The sequence below is a fragment of the Carlito syrichta genome, unplaced genomic scaffold (genome assembly GCF_000164805.1).
Source record: "Carlito syrichta isolate Samal-C Ts95f unplaced genomic scaffold, Tarsius_syrichta-2.0.1 Scaffold314788, whole genome shotgun sequence".
Taxonomy (NCBI): Eukaryota; Metazoa; Chordata; class Mammalia; order Primates; family Tarsiidae; genus Carlito; species Carlito syrichta.
Window position 1 is genome coordinate 500,588 of NW_007258884.1, and position 16,028 is coordinate 516,615.

The 16,028-nt window shown below is 41.8% G+C and overlaps 1 protein-coding gene across 1 annotated transcript in view; it reads left to right on the forward strand.

Moving 5' to 3' along the window:
* TMEM131L (transmembrane 131 like) overlaps positions 1-16,028 on the forward strand; it is a 97,063-nt gene that overhangs the window by 19,246 nt on the left and 61,789 nt on the right. The window contains exons 5-7 of the mRNA XM_008071907.1: positions 13,970-14,047; positions 14,250-14,403; positions 15,646-15,704. Coding sequence (XP_008070098.1) covers positions 13,970-14,047; positions 14,250-14,403; positions 15,646-15,704 — 291 coding nt within the window. The remainder of the gene's footprint in view (positions 1-13,969; positions 14,048-14,249; positions 14,404-15,645; positions 15,705-16,028) is intronic.

The window sequence follows — 16,028 nt, forward strand, 5'->3', positions numbered from 1 at the left end:
TGTGTGTGTGTGTGTGTGGTATTATTGAATTGTCTAAAAGAGAGATGATCTCTTCAGGATATTCTGGGATCATAAGACATTATCATGTGATTATAAGAAACCATGGGAAAACCAGAGAAATGAAATAATGAAAATGAACCCCAAGACCAAGATGTGCTCTGTGATTTTAGCTATAAACATATGGTAGGATGTAGCATATGTTATGAACAGTTATGTTCAGCTGAGGTCCCCATAATTAATGTGGTGTTGTCTCCTTTTGGTGTTTTTCCTGGGTGTGGATGTGGATGTGGATGTGGGATCTTCTCCCTTACGGCAGCATCATGTTGCTGGATTCGTGCAGGAGGGATTATCTTGGGATATTCTGTGTGATATCTAATACCTCTGAGACCAGGAGTTCCTAACCTTTTAAAATGGGCATGGCTTTTGGTGTGTGATGTCAAACTCTTGTGCCAGCCTGCCAGGGACAGGTGCTGGGCAAGGACTGAAGTCCCAGGCTGCCTGCAGCCTGCTTCTTGCCAGCTTTGGGGGGAGGGTTCCCCGAGTTGCTGCCTGTTACTTGCCTTCTTGGGTGCTGATCCCTGTCAATTAGACATGGCAGTCTGGAAGAGAGACTGTGAAATCAGTGTGAGGAGAGCAAGAAAAGCGTTTTCCACCACAGTTTGGTAGAGGAGAAATGGAAACGGTCACGTTGCTTATCACCAAATAATTTGCAAAAGTCTGACCTAGGGTTTGGAGATGTGAAATAGAGAACAGAGGAAGTCATCATTGAGGTCCTGTGGGGTGGTCCCGTTTTCCTGATGGCCTTACACGAATGAGTCAAATGAAATACATAGTTTTCTGAGTATGGTGGCTGAGAATTCCTGCAAACATGGAACACTTCTTTGCATGATAACAGTTGTTTGGGTTGGGCTCGGTGGCTCAGCCTGTAATCCCAGCACATTGGGTAACCAAGGAGAGGGGATTGCCTGAACCCACTGGTTCATGACCAGTCCGGGCAACTTGGCGAGACTTCGTCTTTACAATAAATAAAAAATTAGCTGGGCATAGTAGCACACGCCTGTAGTTCTGGCTTCTTGGAAGGCTGAGGTGGAAGGATAACTGGAGCCCAGCAGGTTGATGCTAGGGTGGCCATGAGTTGTTCGATCTTTCTTTTTACATTAAAACAATAGGCTGTCATGCTCTAGAAAGTTATTACTCTATGTTAGGTAAATATATACTATTATTCTATGTTAAGTAAATATATACTATTGCTTATACTGTCTGCTTACTTCTGAATATAGCTTTTTTTAAAAAAAGGGAACCTGCTTAAACTTTTGAATTTTTTTTTTTTTCATTAGAGCCTCAAGTGAGAATGTTTCCATGGAATGGGAACTTGGAAAGGGGAGAGAGAAGGGCTGCTGAGTGGGAAAAAGGAAGGAAGCACAAAGAAGGCTCTAGAAAGAGAAAAACACTGGGTGGTATGGGTACTCTTCTTCCCTTGTTTTTATTGTAGACTCAGCGCGGTCTCTTCGTTCTCCATCTCCCTCCTGTTGACTGCTTTGAAGTCTCTGCTTTCTTGACTACTATGAGAACAGTTTCCTGGTCCCTTTTGTAACTGGATGTTTATTTTGTCTCTGTTTTTGCCTCCCTGGAGAATTGACTGGCACCCTACTGACCCTGAGAGATCCCTGTTATAGCATGTGTAACACTCAGAAGCTCTTGTTTCGTGTATGTGTTTCCCTTGACTAGATTATAAACTCCTTGAGAACAGGAATTACGCTCTAGTCTTTGTTTTCCTGTCACCAGGCACAGTCTGGCAATATGACATGTAGTAAATAAACCATTGCCAGTTGAATAAATGAATCTTCAAAAGAAAAAAATTATAAGCTGCTGTTTATGAAGTTCTGAGACACAGATCTTCCTTTGATTTCTTTCAAATGTTTATTATATTATTTTTTTTTATTTAGTTAAGATCTCACTCTGTTGCTCATGACCTGGGCTCAGGCGATCCTTCCGTCTCAGCCTCCCGAGTAGTTGGGACTACAGGCGTGTGCCACCACTGCTGGCTTATTTATGTTAGCTTATTGTAGAGATAAGGTCTTGCTTTGTTGCCTAGACTGGTTTTGAACTCCTAGGCTCAAGCAGTCCTAGGGAGGACTCCTCGGCTTCCCAAAAGTGTTAAGATTACAAGCATGAACCACTGTGTCTGGTCCTATATTATGATATTTTTAAAATACTTAAAGATGCCTAATAAATAATACCTTCTTCCTGACCAAGTTGTGAATCAGTGAATGTGTGAGAAACGGGAGTTAGAGAACTAAAACCATCTTTATATTACTGATAAACCATATGCTCCTGTGTCAGCTGAGGTCAGAGAGCCTGGAGTTTCTAACTGCTTGTCCCTTAGGTTAGACTGTGGGTGGCTCACTAGGAGAGAAGTTTGAGTCTGAAGGACAGACACCCTTCCCAGGACATAGAAGGAAGGAAAGAAACCACCTTCTCCAAGGGCCTCTTCTTCACTTCCTACAGCACAGGACCCTTGTCTATTGCCAATAACGAGGCAACCCCACTACCTTGGAGGAGAGATGAAGGCTTGGGAAGAGGGGCAGGAGTATTTAGGGACAGAGCATCCTTTTCTTATAACACTCTCGATTTTTGTGCTCTTGACCCTTCAGAATTACTGATTATTATTATTATTATTTTTTGAGTTGGAGTCTCACTCTGTCGTCCATACTGGAGTGCAGTGGCCACTCCTGGCCACCGCAGCCTTGACCTGCTGAGCTCCGGTGATCCTTCCGCCTCAGCCTTCCAAGTAGCCGGAACTACAGGCGCGCGCTACCACGCCCGGCTAATTTTTTGATTTATTGTAGAGATGAGGTCTCGCTGCCCAGGCGGGTCTCAAACCTGTGGGCTCAGGCAATCCACTCACCTCAGCCTCCCAGAGGCGCGGGATTACAGGCTGAGCTACCGAGCCTGGCTAGAATTACTGATTATTAAGCCTGAGGTGATTAGCCAATTTTCAGCCCTGTCCCCTCCTACCTTTCTGGGCCTGTTCCCCCCCGCCCTTGGAGCTAACCCCTATTCCCACCCTCCCACTCCCCTACACCATTACGTTTGCTCCTAGAATGCTCTAAGATGGATTAGATAAATTCACTAAAGTCTGCTCCAAGGCCACACTCTACCCAAGACTGAAAGTTCACTTCCTCATCTGTTTCCCCATCCCCAATTCTTTTCAACTACAAAATCCAGTACAGTTTATCAAGGTATCTGTGATGGGATAAAATAACAGCATTAAGATACGGCAGCAGAAAACACCAGCCATAGAAAGATGCCTGTCATGGAGCCATATCATGGGCATGATTAGGAAGATAGATTCTATACCAGACCACCTGGCTGAAAATCTTGGTTCTGAGTGACCTACGCCAAGCCACCTAATCTTGTCTCTTTGTTTATGTGTAAAATATATAATAATAGCCCTTTCTGATAGGATTGCTATAGCTACTGATTAATTAATTCATGTAAAGAGCTTAGAACCAGCACCTGGCACTTAGCTCAGATGCATTTATCACTTTAAAAAAAAAAAAAGCTCTTGAATATTAACCCTCTTCTATTATGAAACTCTCAGGGAAAAACATACAATTCAGAGATTGAAGCCCCTGGCAAGACGTGAAAGGTTAATGCTCCTATATCAAATTATCTGGCTTGTGAGTTAACATCCAAAGAATTTGAAGTCCTCCCCAGTTTCTTGTTTCCTTTGTTTTAACCAGAGAGGTTCTCCATGCCTGTGTGCTGCGGGAACTCTCAGCAGTGCTCTTACTAGAATGTGTGTGGTTTCCCCAGGGCTTCAGAATGTATAGTAGTTCCATACTAAGTCTCTCTTGAGCCTAACTTGAGTCTAGAATCTTTTTTGTTTTTTTTTTCCAGGTTGGGATCTCACTTTGTCACCTAGACTGGAGTACAGTGGCACAATCATGGCTCATGACAGCCTCGACCTCCTGGGCTCAAGCCATCCTTCTTTCTCAGCCTCCTGAATAGCTGTGACTATTGGCATCTGCCACCATGCCTGGCTAATTTTTTGACTTTTTTTTTTTTTTGTAGAGATGAGGTCTCACTCTGTTGCCTAAACTGGTCATGAACTCCTGACTCAGCAATCCTCTCACCTCAGCCCCCCAAAGTGCTGGGAATTATAGGCTTGAGCAACAGCACCCAACCTAGAATCGTAGTTAAGACACACAAGAATATCAGATCACCAACTTCACATCTACAAAATTTGGAAAACATTCTCCTTAGACCTGTCCCTTCAGGCACTAAGGCAGAATTGTTGCTAGCACTTCATACTTGCTGAGGGATGGAGTGTAGAGACAGCATCACCTTGGTTTCTACTTCAATTCACACGGGTTGTTTAGAGTCGGAGACCTTTGCACTTACCCTTGGCCGAGAGAGTTTGCTGTTCATTAGTCAGGAGGCTAATTTCCATCCTCTGAGGTTACTGTGCCTACTGCCTCCCCTCTCAGGAAGAGGCATCCGAGACATTCTGTTCTTCCCTCAGAGGTTAGAAATTTCCGTTGCTAGGTCTGCTAGCCTTCTTGCATGTGCAGTTTCTGTTTCTTCTTGTGCCCTTGTTTCTGGCTTTCCTGTGCTGAATGGTGTCAAGCTCTCTTGAGGGGCAGCATGTGCAAAGTCTGTGGGCAGAGACATCGAGATCTCTGCACAGGGTGATTTCCATTACCTCTTACTGTGGACTCATGGAGGCTTCTGGAACCTACTTCTCAGGGAAGGATTTCCCCTTTCTATCCCACTTATTTTGACCAGAGCCTTGTTCTCAGCAGAATCCCGGGAAGGGAACTGTTGCTGACACCAAAGAAGCTTGCGACCTTAAGGGCCCAGAGGGTGGTACTCCCTGGGCTTGGGTCACCCTGTCCCAGGTTGGGCTTGTCCCTTTGTTTTCTGCAGTAGTAGGCTGTGCCCTCAGGGTCTGCTTGGCCCCCATTGTTGTCCTCTTCCTCTTAGGAAAGCTCAATTGAGTTTCTAGCAATCTAAGTAGCTTCTTGTGTTGGTCTCTTTCTTTCTGAACTTCTTAGTGCATTCCTTTCTTCCCCGTTTTCTTAACTTTCTGGTCTTGGTATTTATTTTTCCTGTAGATAATTAATCTAGATTTTGGGGGTGAGTTCTCCCAAAGCCAAAGAGATAAAATCAAATTCTGGGTCTACTAAAAACACCTATTGTTCAAACAAATCTTACTTCTCTTTGCTGCTTTGTATAAACTTACCTAAAAGATACTCCTATCTGACCAACATTGGAGTTAGGCCTGGGCTCAGCTTTTCCTGTCCTGACTGGTTCCCCTTTAATGGTTTCCTCTTTGCTGTAGGCCTTCTCTTGACTGTGTCCTAAGGCCATAGATTTCTCAAAAGTATTTCCAGTAATTGTAATAATTCTCAAACATCTTCCCAGTAACTGTATGTCCACCCCATAATGTCCTGAGCATTCTACAGTCCCCACCGGGAAGCCTGCTCAGGTTTATTTAACCCTTGCTCTTTGAGGGTATATGTAACTCCTTCATTGTTCCTTCTATGGGAGGTTTAAACGTGTGTTCCTTTGTAGTTCCTAAAACTGAATCCTGGTTTTTGGGGGGGGATAATTCTAGTCTGCTGAGATCGTGCCTGTCTTATTTTATTAGGTTTTTTTTTTTGTAAGCTCCAATAAGCTCTAAATCTTTCCCCATTTTGAATATCTTCTCAATTAGATCTCAGGCAATCTCCATTTCTCTTTTGATGTCTGCTTAACCTGGCCTTCAGAGTTTCCTTTTCTTTTTTTTTTTGAGTTGGAGTCTCACTCTGTCGCCCAGACTGAAGTGCAGTGGCTGCTCCCGGCCACCGCAGCCTCGACCTGCTGGGCTCCGGCGATCCTTCTGCCTCAGCCTTCCAAGTAGCCGGAATTACAGGCATGCACTACCATGCCTGGCTGATTTTTTTTTTTTAATTTATTGTAGAGATGAGGTCTCGCTGCTCAGGCGGGTCTTGAGCCCGCGGGCTCAGGCAATCCACTCACCTCAACCTCCCAAAGGCCAGGATTACAGGCTGAGCCACCAAGCCCGGCCAGAGTTTCCTTTTCTTTTCTCTTTCCTTTTCTTTTTAGTTGACATGTAAAATGGTATATATGTTAGCGATACACAGTGATATCTTGATACATGTATAAGTGTGTAATGATCAACTCAGGGTAATTGCCTTATCCATCACCTCAAGCATGTATTGTTTCATTGTGTTGTAAACATTCAGAATTACCTATTCTGGCTTTTTGGAAATATACTGTGAATTATAGCTTACCACAGTCACCCTACAGTGCTGAACACCAGAACCCACCCCCCACCCCCAATCTGGCTGCAATTTTTGTATCCGCTGGTCCAGAAGCTTCCCTTTTCTGTTTCAGCTCCATCTAGTTAATTCCCTTTCCCCTTTCCTCTTGTGGTAAAGTATACACTACACAAAATTTACCATTTTAACCATTTTTGCACATATAGTTCAGTGGCATTGAGTACATTCACAGTTGTGCGGTCACCACAACCATCCATCTCCAGAACTTTCTCATCACCCCCAACTGAAGCTCCATGCTCATTAAACAACAACTCTGCTTTATCTCCTCCCCTTTGCTCTAGGCAACTACTGTTCTACTTTCTGTCGCTATGAGTTTATCTATTCTAGGTCCCGCATATAAATGGAATCATGCAATATTTGTTCCTCTGTATCTGGCTTATTTCACTTAGTGTAGTGTCTTCAAGGTTCATCCATGTTATAGCATGTATCAGAATTGTATTCCTTTTTAAGGCCGAATAATATTCTTTTGCACGTATTAACAGTTTGTATATCTATTCCTCAATGGATCTTTGGGGTCCCCCCACCACCTTTTGGCTATTGTGAATGATGTGGCTATGAACATGGGTGTGCAAACATCTGTTCAAGTCTCTGCTGTCACTTTGGGTGTATGTCTAGAAGTGGAATTGCTGGATTGTGTGGTAATGGTAGTTTAATTTTTCTGAGGAACCACCACAACACCCTTTCTTTTATAGTCACAGCCTTGCCTGCTGAAGTGGGTATCTGCTTACAAGCCAGGGCCTTGCCTGCCCTTCTGCTCAAGGTCAAGCCACAACAGCCTGCATCATTAAGCTTGAGCTTGTGTGGAGCCTGGGCCCTGGCTCAGGGCCTGCATCAGACCTGCAGAACCCACTGGCCATTTGCTTAGGGAGAGCATCATCGGTTGTCTTAGTTGCTTGCCTTTGGACAGAGCCACCATAGGCTGCATGACCTACCAAGGTGAAAATCTCACCTAGGCTGGAACTGCCAGCCCAGGTGATCAGAGCTTGAAGCTGGTTGCCTGAGGGCACAAACCAAAGTGTTGCACTAGAGGTGGCTTCTGATTGGTCTGGCCCAAAGCCTCCTTGTTTATTTTATTTTATTTTTTATTTTTATTTTTTTGAGTTGGAGTCTCACTCTGTCCCCCAGACTGGAGTGCAGTGGCCGCTCTAGGCCACTGCAACCTCAACCTGCTGGGCTCTGCCGATCCTTCCGCCTCAGTCTTCCAAATAGCCGGAATTACAGGCGCACGCTGCCACGTCCAGCTAATTTTTTTATTTATTGTAGAGATGCACGGGATTACAGGCTGAGCCACCGAGCCTGGCTAGTCTCCTTGTTTAACAAGGTAACAGCATTACTTTCCCAGTTGCTTTTTGTCTACCTTTCAGTTTCTGGCACATTTCAGGGGGTGGGAATTGGTGTGCAGTAAATGACACTTCTTTTTTTTTTCTTGGGTTCTGAACCAAATTGTGAAATAAGACAAAAAGAATTTGAAGGTTTCAGGAAAAAAAAAATCTTAGAAACCAAAGGAATGGGGAAGAGGAGTTTTCTTCTGACAACTTTAATGTGGGGAAAAATGCTTCCTACAAGCATCTAAATTATGTGTGGTGCAGTTTTACTGAGTAAATACATTAACTGTGAATGAACAAATAAAAATAATCTTCCCTTGGAGGTCCTGCTCTGTGCCTGTGTGTATCTCAGGCTTTTAATATTGCTGTGAACTCAGTGACCCCATTTAACAGAAGAGGAAGCTGAGTCTTAGAGTGGGTGGGGAATGTCCCCAGAGTTTAATGGCTGGAGTTTGATCTCAAAGCCCTGCCTTTTCTAAAATGATGTGGATAAGGAAAAATGCTTAATTTATTATGGTAAAATATGCTCAATGCAAAATTTACCATTTTAGCCATTTTTTTTCTTTTAAAAAAGCCTCATTTCAACCAGTTTCTAGGTTTCATATTTTTAACAGATGGGTCCGGCGACATAGGTAAATTTTCGGCGACACAGATAAATTTTGTTTCAGTGGTTAACATCTGAGTAGTAGAAGGGTAGTGGTAGTGGTTGAAGCACATTGCTATTTAGTATCAGGGTAAAACGATCATACAGTGCTTACTAATAACTAAGCTGAGCCTGTCTCTTATGCAGGAAACACCAAATTAGGAATCTGGTTATAGAGCTATGTGAAGAGACCCAAGGTAACTGTCATTTTTTTTTTTTTTTTTGAGTCAGAGTCTCACTCTGTCACCCAGGCTGGAGTGCAGTGGCACACTCACGGCCACCCCAGCGTAGACCTGCTGGGCTCAGACGATCCTTCCGCCTCAGCCTTCCAAGTAGCTAGAACTACAGGCACGCTACCACGCCCAGCTCATTTTTTGTTACATTAGAGACAAAGTCTCACCAAGTTGCCCAGGCTGGTCTTGATCCCCTGGGCTCAGACAATCCTCTTGCCTCGGTCTCCCAAAGTTGCCGGGATTACAGGCTTGAACACCGCGCCTAGCTGGTAACTGTCATTTTATACATGATTATTAGCTGTGTAGACTGTCTATGAGGGGCACCAGCTGAATTGGTCATATGATGTATACAGAATCTGTGTTCCATTGACAATTGTTGGCATAGGAGATATACTTTTATAAGGATCTCTTTTGGCATTCAAAATTGTGAAAGGGGAGAAATGTGTCTGAAAAAAATAGAGTCTAAGGTTGGGTTTATCTATGTAATTCTTTTATATTTCATAAGTTCTATTCCTTAAATGAAAGGTTTTCATATGTGGTTATTACTGAGTATGTCATCATTTTAAATGTCTTGTTCATCCTGTCTGGATGAGTGTATTACAGATTCTCGTATACTTGAGCTAGGGTACAGTTTACTCTTGTTTATAAAAGTCATCTGAAACAACTCAGTACTTTAACTTTCCAGTTTAATTGTACACGTGCCCCTAAATCATCCTCTCCTCTTGGCCTGGTGCACTGGTGGTTCCCAGCAAGTGAAGGGAGATGATTATTTTTTCTCTAGTATCTAGTTCCCTAAACTCATACTTCTTCACCACAAAACCATGGAATACACGTCATACAAAAGGAGTTTTAGCATTTCTATTTTCTTGTCCGTTGCATGCTATCTTGGTGTGGTTTTCAAATACGTGTCTCCATGTTGATGAATTTTAGGCCTTTAGGTACCTAAGAGGAGTAGACCTGCTCTGTTCTGGCTAACTTGGAAAAAGTATTGACTGCATTAAAAGTGCTGCTATTTACTTGGAAGGACTTAGAGTCTATAATACTCAGTGATCTATCATGGAAACAAGAACTGAGTACCATATGTTCTTTCTCATAAGCAGTCCCTGAACAATTATCATAATACTTTAAGAAAGGAATTGGCAGTAGTGGAAAACCACAGGTGGGGATGGAGTACCCACACTTCATCAATATGGGTACCTGATCTCAAAACCAAGTGAAGTGGGGACCAAAGTGAGGCCCAAACTTTACCTGTACAATGACTATTTGCATACCTAACCCTGAGTGGTACCCCACATCTTTAAAAAAAAAAAAGTCCTATTTTTTTTTTTCTTTCTGTTTTTCTACTAACTGACCCTAGGACCTCCATAAGTCACATAAGCCCTCCAAGCCACACTTTTCCCCTCATCTTCTGAAAGGGAATATACTTGCTATAGAGTAATATGAAGTACTATAAGACATATACTACTTATTGTGAAGACTACTCAGGGAATACCTGTTTGTGGAGTTACTTTTCCTTTGAGCTATACAATTTATAAACTAACTTGTTAAAATAATGTGGAATGTTTCAACAATAGACAGTTGGGCTTTTGTTTTTCTTGTAGAATCTGTCCCGGCACACTCTGGGATAGGGGATATCTTGCTGTTTGTTATACAGTGTGCTCAGTGGGTACTTCACGGGGAATTTGTCAGCCCAGGGTGTGTGATTGCCCCAGGTGACTCATGTGTGTGTGATTGCCTCAAGGGGTTCACGTTTTGGTTATAGTTTCTTCTTTAAGATTCCAGTTGTTTTGTTTTTTTGAGAGACAGGAGTTTAAAATTTTCTTTTGGTGGCTCATGCCTATAATCGCAGCACCTTGTGAGGCTGAGGTGAGAGGATTGCCTGAACCCACAGGTTCGAGACCAGCCCAGGCAACTTGGCGAGACCTCATCTCTACAATAAATCAAAAAATTAGCTGGGCGTGGTGGCACGTGCCTGTAGTTTCAGCTACTTGGAAGACTGAAAAGGAAGGATCATCTGAGTCCAGCAGGTTGAGGCTGTGGTGGCTGTGAACATACCACTGCACTTCAGCCTGGGCGACAGAATGAGACTCCAACTCAAAGTAAAATAAAATAAAATAAAATTTCTTTTAGAAAAATTAGCCTTCTTCAAGGGCATTTTGGAGGTGCTAGAACTCCCTCTTGTGGGATTCTGCAATATGTTCTACAGCCAGTGAAGTAAAGTAGTGGTTTATCTTTGTTATGCTTCCAGCTAACAGAAGAATCTCATTTAAAATGGCAAAATATAAATCCATGTATCCAGAGATTTACCAAGAATGTCAGAACATTAGGCTTTAAGTCACATCAATTTGCTATTGCAAATAGGATTGCCAATCATGTTCAGAATGATAATTTTGAACTTTTAACACTATCACTTCTTTTGTGGAAATATTTTAGGGTAGAGTATTGCCGTGTCAGATTAAGACTAACATAATTAAATTGTAGATTTTTAAAAAATAATGTAATTATAAATGTGTCCTTTGAAAGTATGTTGATATGGATTTTTTTTTTTGGAAAAAGCTTCAGATCAGAAATACACTGAATATCAGGTTTTATTATTCTTTTTGTTTTGCAGGCACTGTTTCCTACTTACAGTGTATGTGCCCGCCTCTATCCATTCACAGCTGTCAATTGAGTGCTAGGCAATTGGCAGGCATTGTGATAAGAACACTGCATGTGGTGCTTTGAATCCATTGGGGAACCCTGGCTCAGTTGTTATATTGCAGTGAGAAGTACCGTGAGTGTGAGTAACAGACAGTTACCCCTGCTGTGGTGTCTGAGAGGGATATTTTAAGCTATGACATGCAGGATAAACTGATGTAGCTAGGTGGAGGGTGGGTAGGTTGGGAAAGTGGTTTCTAGGCAAAGGAATGGCCACTTCAAAGGTTGTTGGGCGAAACAGAGCAGAAGGTAGACCAGGGAAGCTGGAGCATGACCAGGAGGCAGGTGCCCAAGTTCTATAGCTAAAATAAAGGGTTTGGGAATAATGCCCAGTGGGAAGAGCTTGAACCAAACAGTAGCGTGACCAGATTTGCATATTGGTAAATGCCCTCTTGATGCCGTGTGGAGAATGGAGGGGTAAGGGCAGAGGTGGACGTGGGGAGACCAGGAGGAAGTAATTGCACCGTAAACTTTAGCTTCGTGTCACTGGACTTCGCATTTTGACTCTGCAGACCATGTAGTCTCTGTTGCAAGTACTCATCTCTGTTGTTGAAGTGCAAAAGCAGCCATAGATGATACACAAAGGAATGGGCATGGCTGTGTTCCAATCAAACGTGGTTTAGAGAAACAAGCAGCATACTGAATTTGGCTTGTGGGCATAGTGTGCCAACTCCTGATCTCTCGGCTACTAAGAAGTAAATGTGTCTAAGGGATACTGAGGAGGTGTATCACCTGGTTATGGGTGTGTTTGAGGAGGGCAAGTAGGTGAAGTAAAGTCGGCTTTCTGGTTTCTGACTTCAACAACTGTGTGGATAAATGGTGCAGTGAGGAATAGTGGTGCTGAGTGCACTTGGCGACGGCGGCTTATGTGGGTGTGTGAGGAGTTGAGGGATGCTGGTCACTGGTTGGATATCTGGGTATGCAGGGAGGTCTGAGCTGGAGGAGCTCAGAGAGGGAAAGAGTGAAGAGGGCACAGACAGCTTCCAGGATAACCCCAATGTCTGATGGTTAGAGAAGGAAGAACCAGCAAAAGAGCCAGAGAGAAAGGAAAAAAATTGAGAAGGACAAGTTGTTCGTGGTATTAGAAGGAGGAGAAGGATGGACAAAATGAGGAGTTTTTGTTGGATTTGGCCACGTGGAGATCGCTTATAATTGGTTGAAACAGTGTCAGCAAGTGTTGGGCTTTTTCTGTTTATGTCTTTCTTGTTCACAGAAAGACAAATTTAAAAATCTACTTCTTAAGATTTCAGGTTCAGTTTGCAAATTGTATTCCATTTAAGAATAATAGCAAATATTAGCGTGATTTTAAAAAAGAGCCTTTAACTAACTTACTTAATGTCCATTTACAAACTTAGGATCCTTAAATATTTTACTGCAATTTAAAACTTATTTTTTTTCCTGTACTTTGATTGTTCGAATGACAATTGAAGTAGTTAAAAAAAATTTTTTTTTGAGTCTGTGTCTCACTCTGTTATACAGGCTGCAATGCAGTGTCATGATCACTACTCACCACAGTCTCATCCTTCTGGGTTCAGGGTACCCTCCCACCCCAACCTCCTGAGTAACTGGGACTACAGGCATGCACCACCATGCATGGCTAATTTTTTGAAGAGATGTCTCACTATGTTGCCTAGGCTGGTCTTGATCTCCTGGGCTCAAGCAAACCTCCTGCATTGGCCTCCCAAAGCGCTGGGATTACAGGTGTGAGCCACCATGCCTAGTCACAATCATATTTTTATATAATATACTCGAATAGGTCTTCTGAATCTAACAAATTAAACATAATTGTGATGAGTCTACTTAATAATGTATCTTCCCGGATTTAATAGATGTTCACCCACAACTGAGTGAGACTAGGCTTTGGGGAACGTCTTCCTATCTCTTGAAATTTCCTCATGCTCTGACTGTGGCTCTCACTCCTAGGACCTTTTTTTATGATCACTGTGCCAGGGACATCAAACTAAATGAAAGAGGAGCTCTCATAGTCCGGGTCGTTTAGATTCACAGACTATGCCAGCAGACTTTTCTGTGTCTTGACACATGTTTGTAGCCCCCACCCTCCTACCCACATGCCTTGATTGGATTTTTCATTTCCTTTTTTTGAAGATACGTTGGCATCATTCCAGGTAGCTCTGAAGATCTTTGAACTTAATAAAGTCTTGCATTCTTTTCATATACTGTTGACTCTTCCACTATAACTCTTCCACATATTAAAAATGATAGCCAATTCAAAAATGATGAATTTTGGTAATCTCTTATTGGTTTTGTCTGACTTGAGGATCATGGCTCCTAAGTCATGGCTCCTAAGGTCATTGTACTGGTGGACGGCACACTGCTAAAACAAAACAACTGCTTGATTATTACCAGGTAGACTTTTAAATAAAAGTAGATTTCTGTGTTTCAACAGAATTTTCAACAAGCATGAGAAACACCAACGTGCTGCGTTCTTATGTGTATTTAGAACACACTCACCTGCTTAGTGCTGTACTAGGATGATTTCCATTAGAATGTAAGCCAGGGATGGCCGATTTCTCTGTGTTGCTCACAGTTGTTATTTCCAGTAAATAGAATAATGCCCCCCATTGAGCAGCTATTCAAATACTTGTTGAATGAATGAATGAGTATAGTTTCTGAGTAAATGACAGATTGTTTGCCATTAATGCTAGATTGAGCATTTTGCTTCCTTTGAAATGTTTTTTTCCCCTTTTTTTCTTCTTTTAGGCAGAAACCACGAACACTAGCCTCTTGCAGGTGCAGCTGGAGTGCAGTTTACATAATAAAGTGTGCCAGCAATTAAAGGTGAAATAGACGATTGAGTGTTTTCTCCCTGTCTTCCTTCCTGCTGCTTTGCTAAAAAAAAAAAAATTTTTTTTTAATGAGCACATTTTGCTCTCAGAATTACATGTGCCATTACCTTAAGTGCCTTTTTTCCCTCTTTGAAATCATAAAGCCCTAATTAGCTTTTGAGATTTTCCTATTTTCTCCATCCCTGCAATCTCAGAGTTGTTATCTGCAATCTGATGATGTTTTGCGCATACAAATGAGCATTATGGTAACAATGGAAAACGCCTCAAAAGAATTTGAAGACAATGCACAAGATTTGTTAGATCATCTCTCTATTGTTTATGTAGCTACAGATAAATCTGAGACATCAGGTAAGGTGACATCTTTTAATTTTTCATTGTAATATGTTTTTATCAACCTACCTCCTCATTCTATTGCATTTACCTGTAGATTGTACCAAGACAATGAGCCTTTGCTTTAAGTGTTAAGACCTGGTTCTCAGTCTGCAGCTGCTAGTAAGGCTGTATTATTTTAGAAAGTTAAGTGACAACTGCAGACTATTCTGAGTTTCCTTTGGTATTAATACTTCTTGGTGTTTTGGAGATAAAAAACAAATTAAATGAGCATGGCAGTGTAATATAAGTATTTACAAAGTATTTGAGGTTTTGAGTTTCTTGTTCCAGTTGTACTGATTTGTATAAGCTCAGTTGACCAAATTATGCTGTTTTGTATTTTTGATAGTTGATAAGATGCTGGTTGTTGCAGGCTACTTGACAAGTGAGAATAGAATTTTAGTGTTCAGTTTTTACGAATTTTATCTTTGGAAATGTGTGTCCTACTTACTAGAACCTAGTTCATCAGTTTAGCTTTCTGAGAACTTTCGGAAGACACACATTATATGATCCATTATATGATGTAGGATTTGCTAGTATCCTTTGGTTATCAAGACTTTTCTGTATGTGTGTGTGTTCATATTCAAAGAAAGAAATGGTTCTAATAGCATATAAAAGCAGTCTTAGTTGTTGGTCAGACATCCTTTACCTGCCAGTCTCCAGAATTGCCTGTAGTAGTGACAGATGAGCAGGAGAGCTCTGCTGTCCTTGGGTTTGTAGTTCTTGGTGATTCTCATAATGGCCACATGAACATCAGTGTGTGGGGGAAGACCCTGACCCTTGGGTAAGATTTCTGTTGGAGAGGGCCATAAGGAAGCCTGTGTTTTGAGATCTCAGCGTCTTATTCTTTCCAAACATGGTTATTTAAATGAGGAAATAAGGGACTGTGTAGTCAACAGGAGAACATAGCTTTATTTGAAACTGTCTCGATGGGTAGTTTCATCAGGAAGAGCAGAGTATAACCCTAAACTCAGAATTTCTCTCCTGATAGTTCTTTGCTATTTAGAGAGCCTAGGCAGGTTGGTAATTAAGTCTTTCTGTAAGGATCTTTTTTCTTGTGACTTAAAAGAATACCCAGAAGACACCTAGTTTCAATCTCCGTGCTGAGAAGTAAGCTAATTTTTAAAAAATAGACGTGTGTAATGTGATATTTTAATTACAAATTAAGATGTGGGAATAAGGTCTCTGTTTTAATCTCATTGCTCTGATTCTTTTGGACAGGTGATTCAGCAGTAAATATGTATATCTTACATTCAGGAAACAGTCTTATATGGATACAGGTAATTGTCAGCACTTAATGTAAAGTACAATTTGAAATTAAAGGTGTGCATTTAATTGTGGAATGTATTGATTCTCAGCCTTTTGACTAAGATCAAGTGTAGTATCAGTGTTTATCAGTTTAATTGTGGAATGTGAGGATTTTTCAGGATTAGATACAGAAGCACTGTATCCGTTCTCTTTTGCTTTAATTTAAATCCATTTTCCCTTGCTTGACAAGCCCTATCTGTATGGAGTTGGGCAGCGCTCTCTCCCCTCAGCATTATGGGCACAGATGTTGAGCAGTTGCCACGTATGCTGGTCTATGCTTTCTGCTTATTCTAACA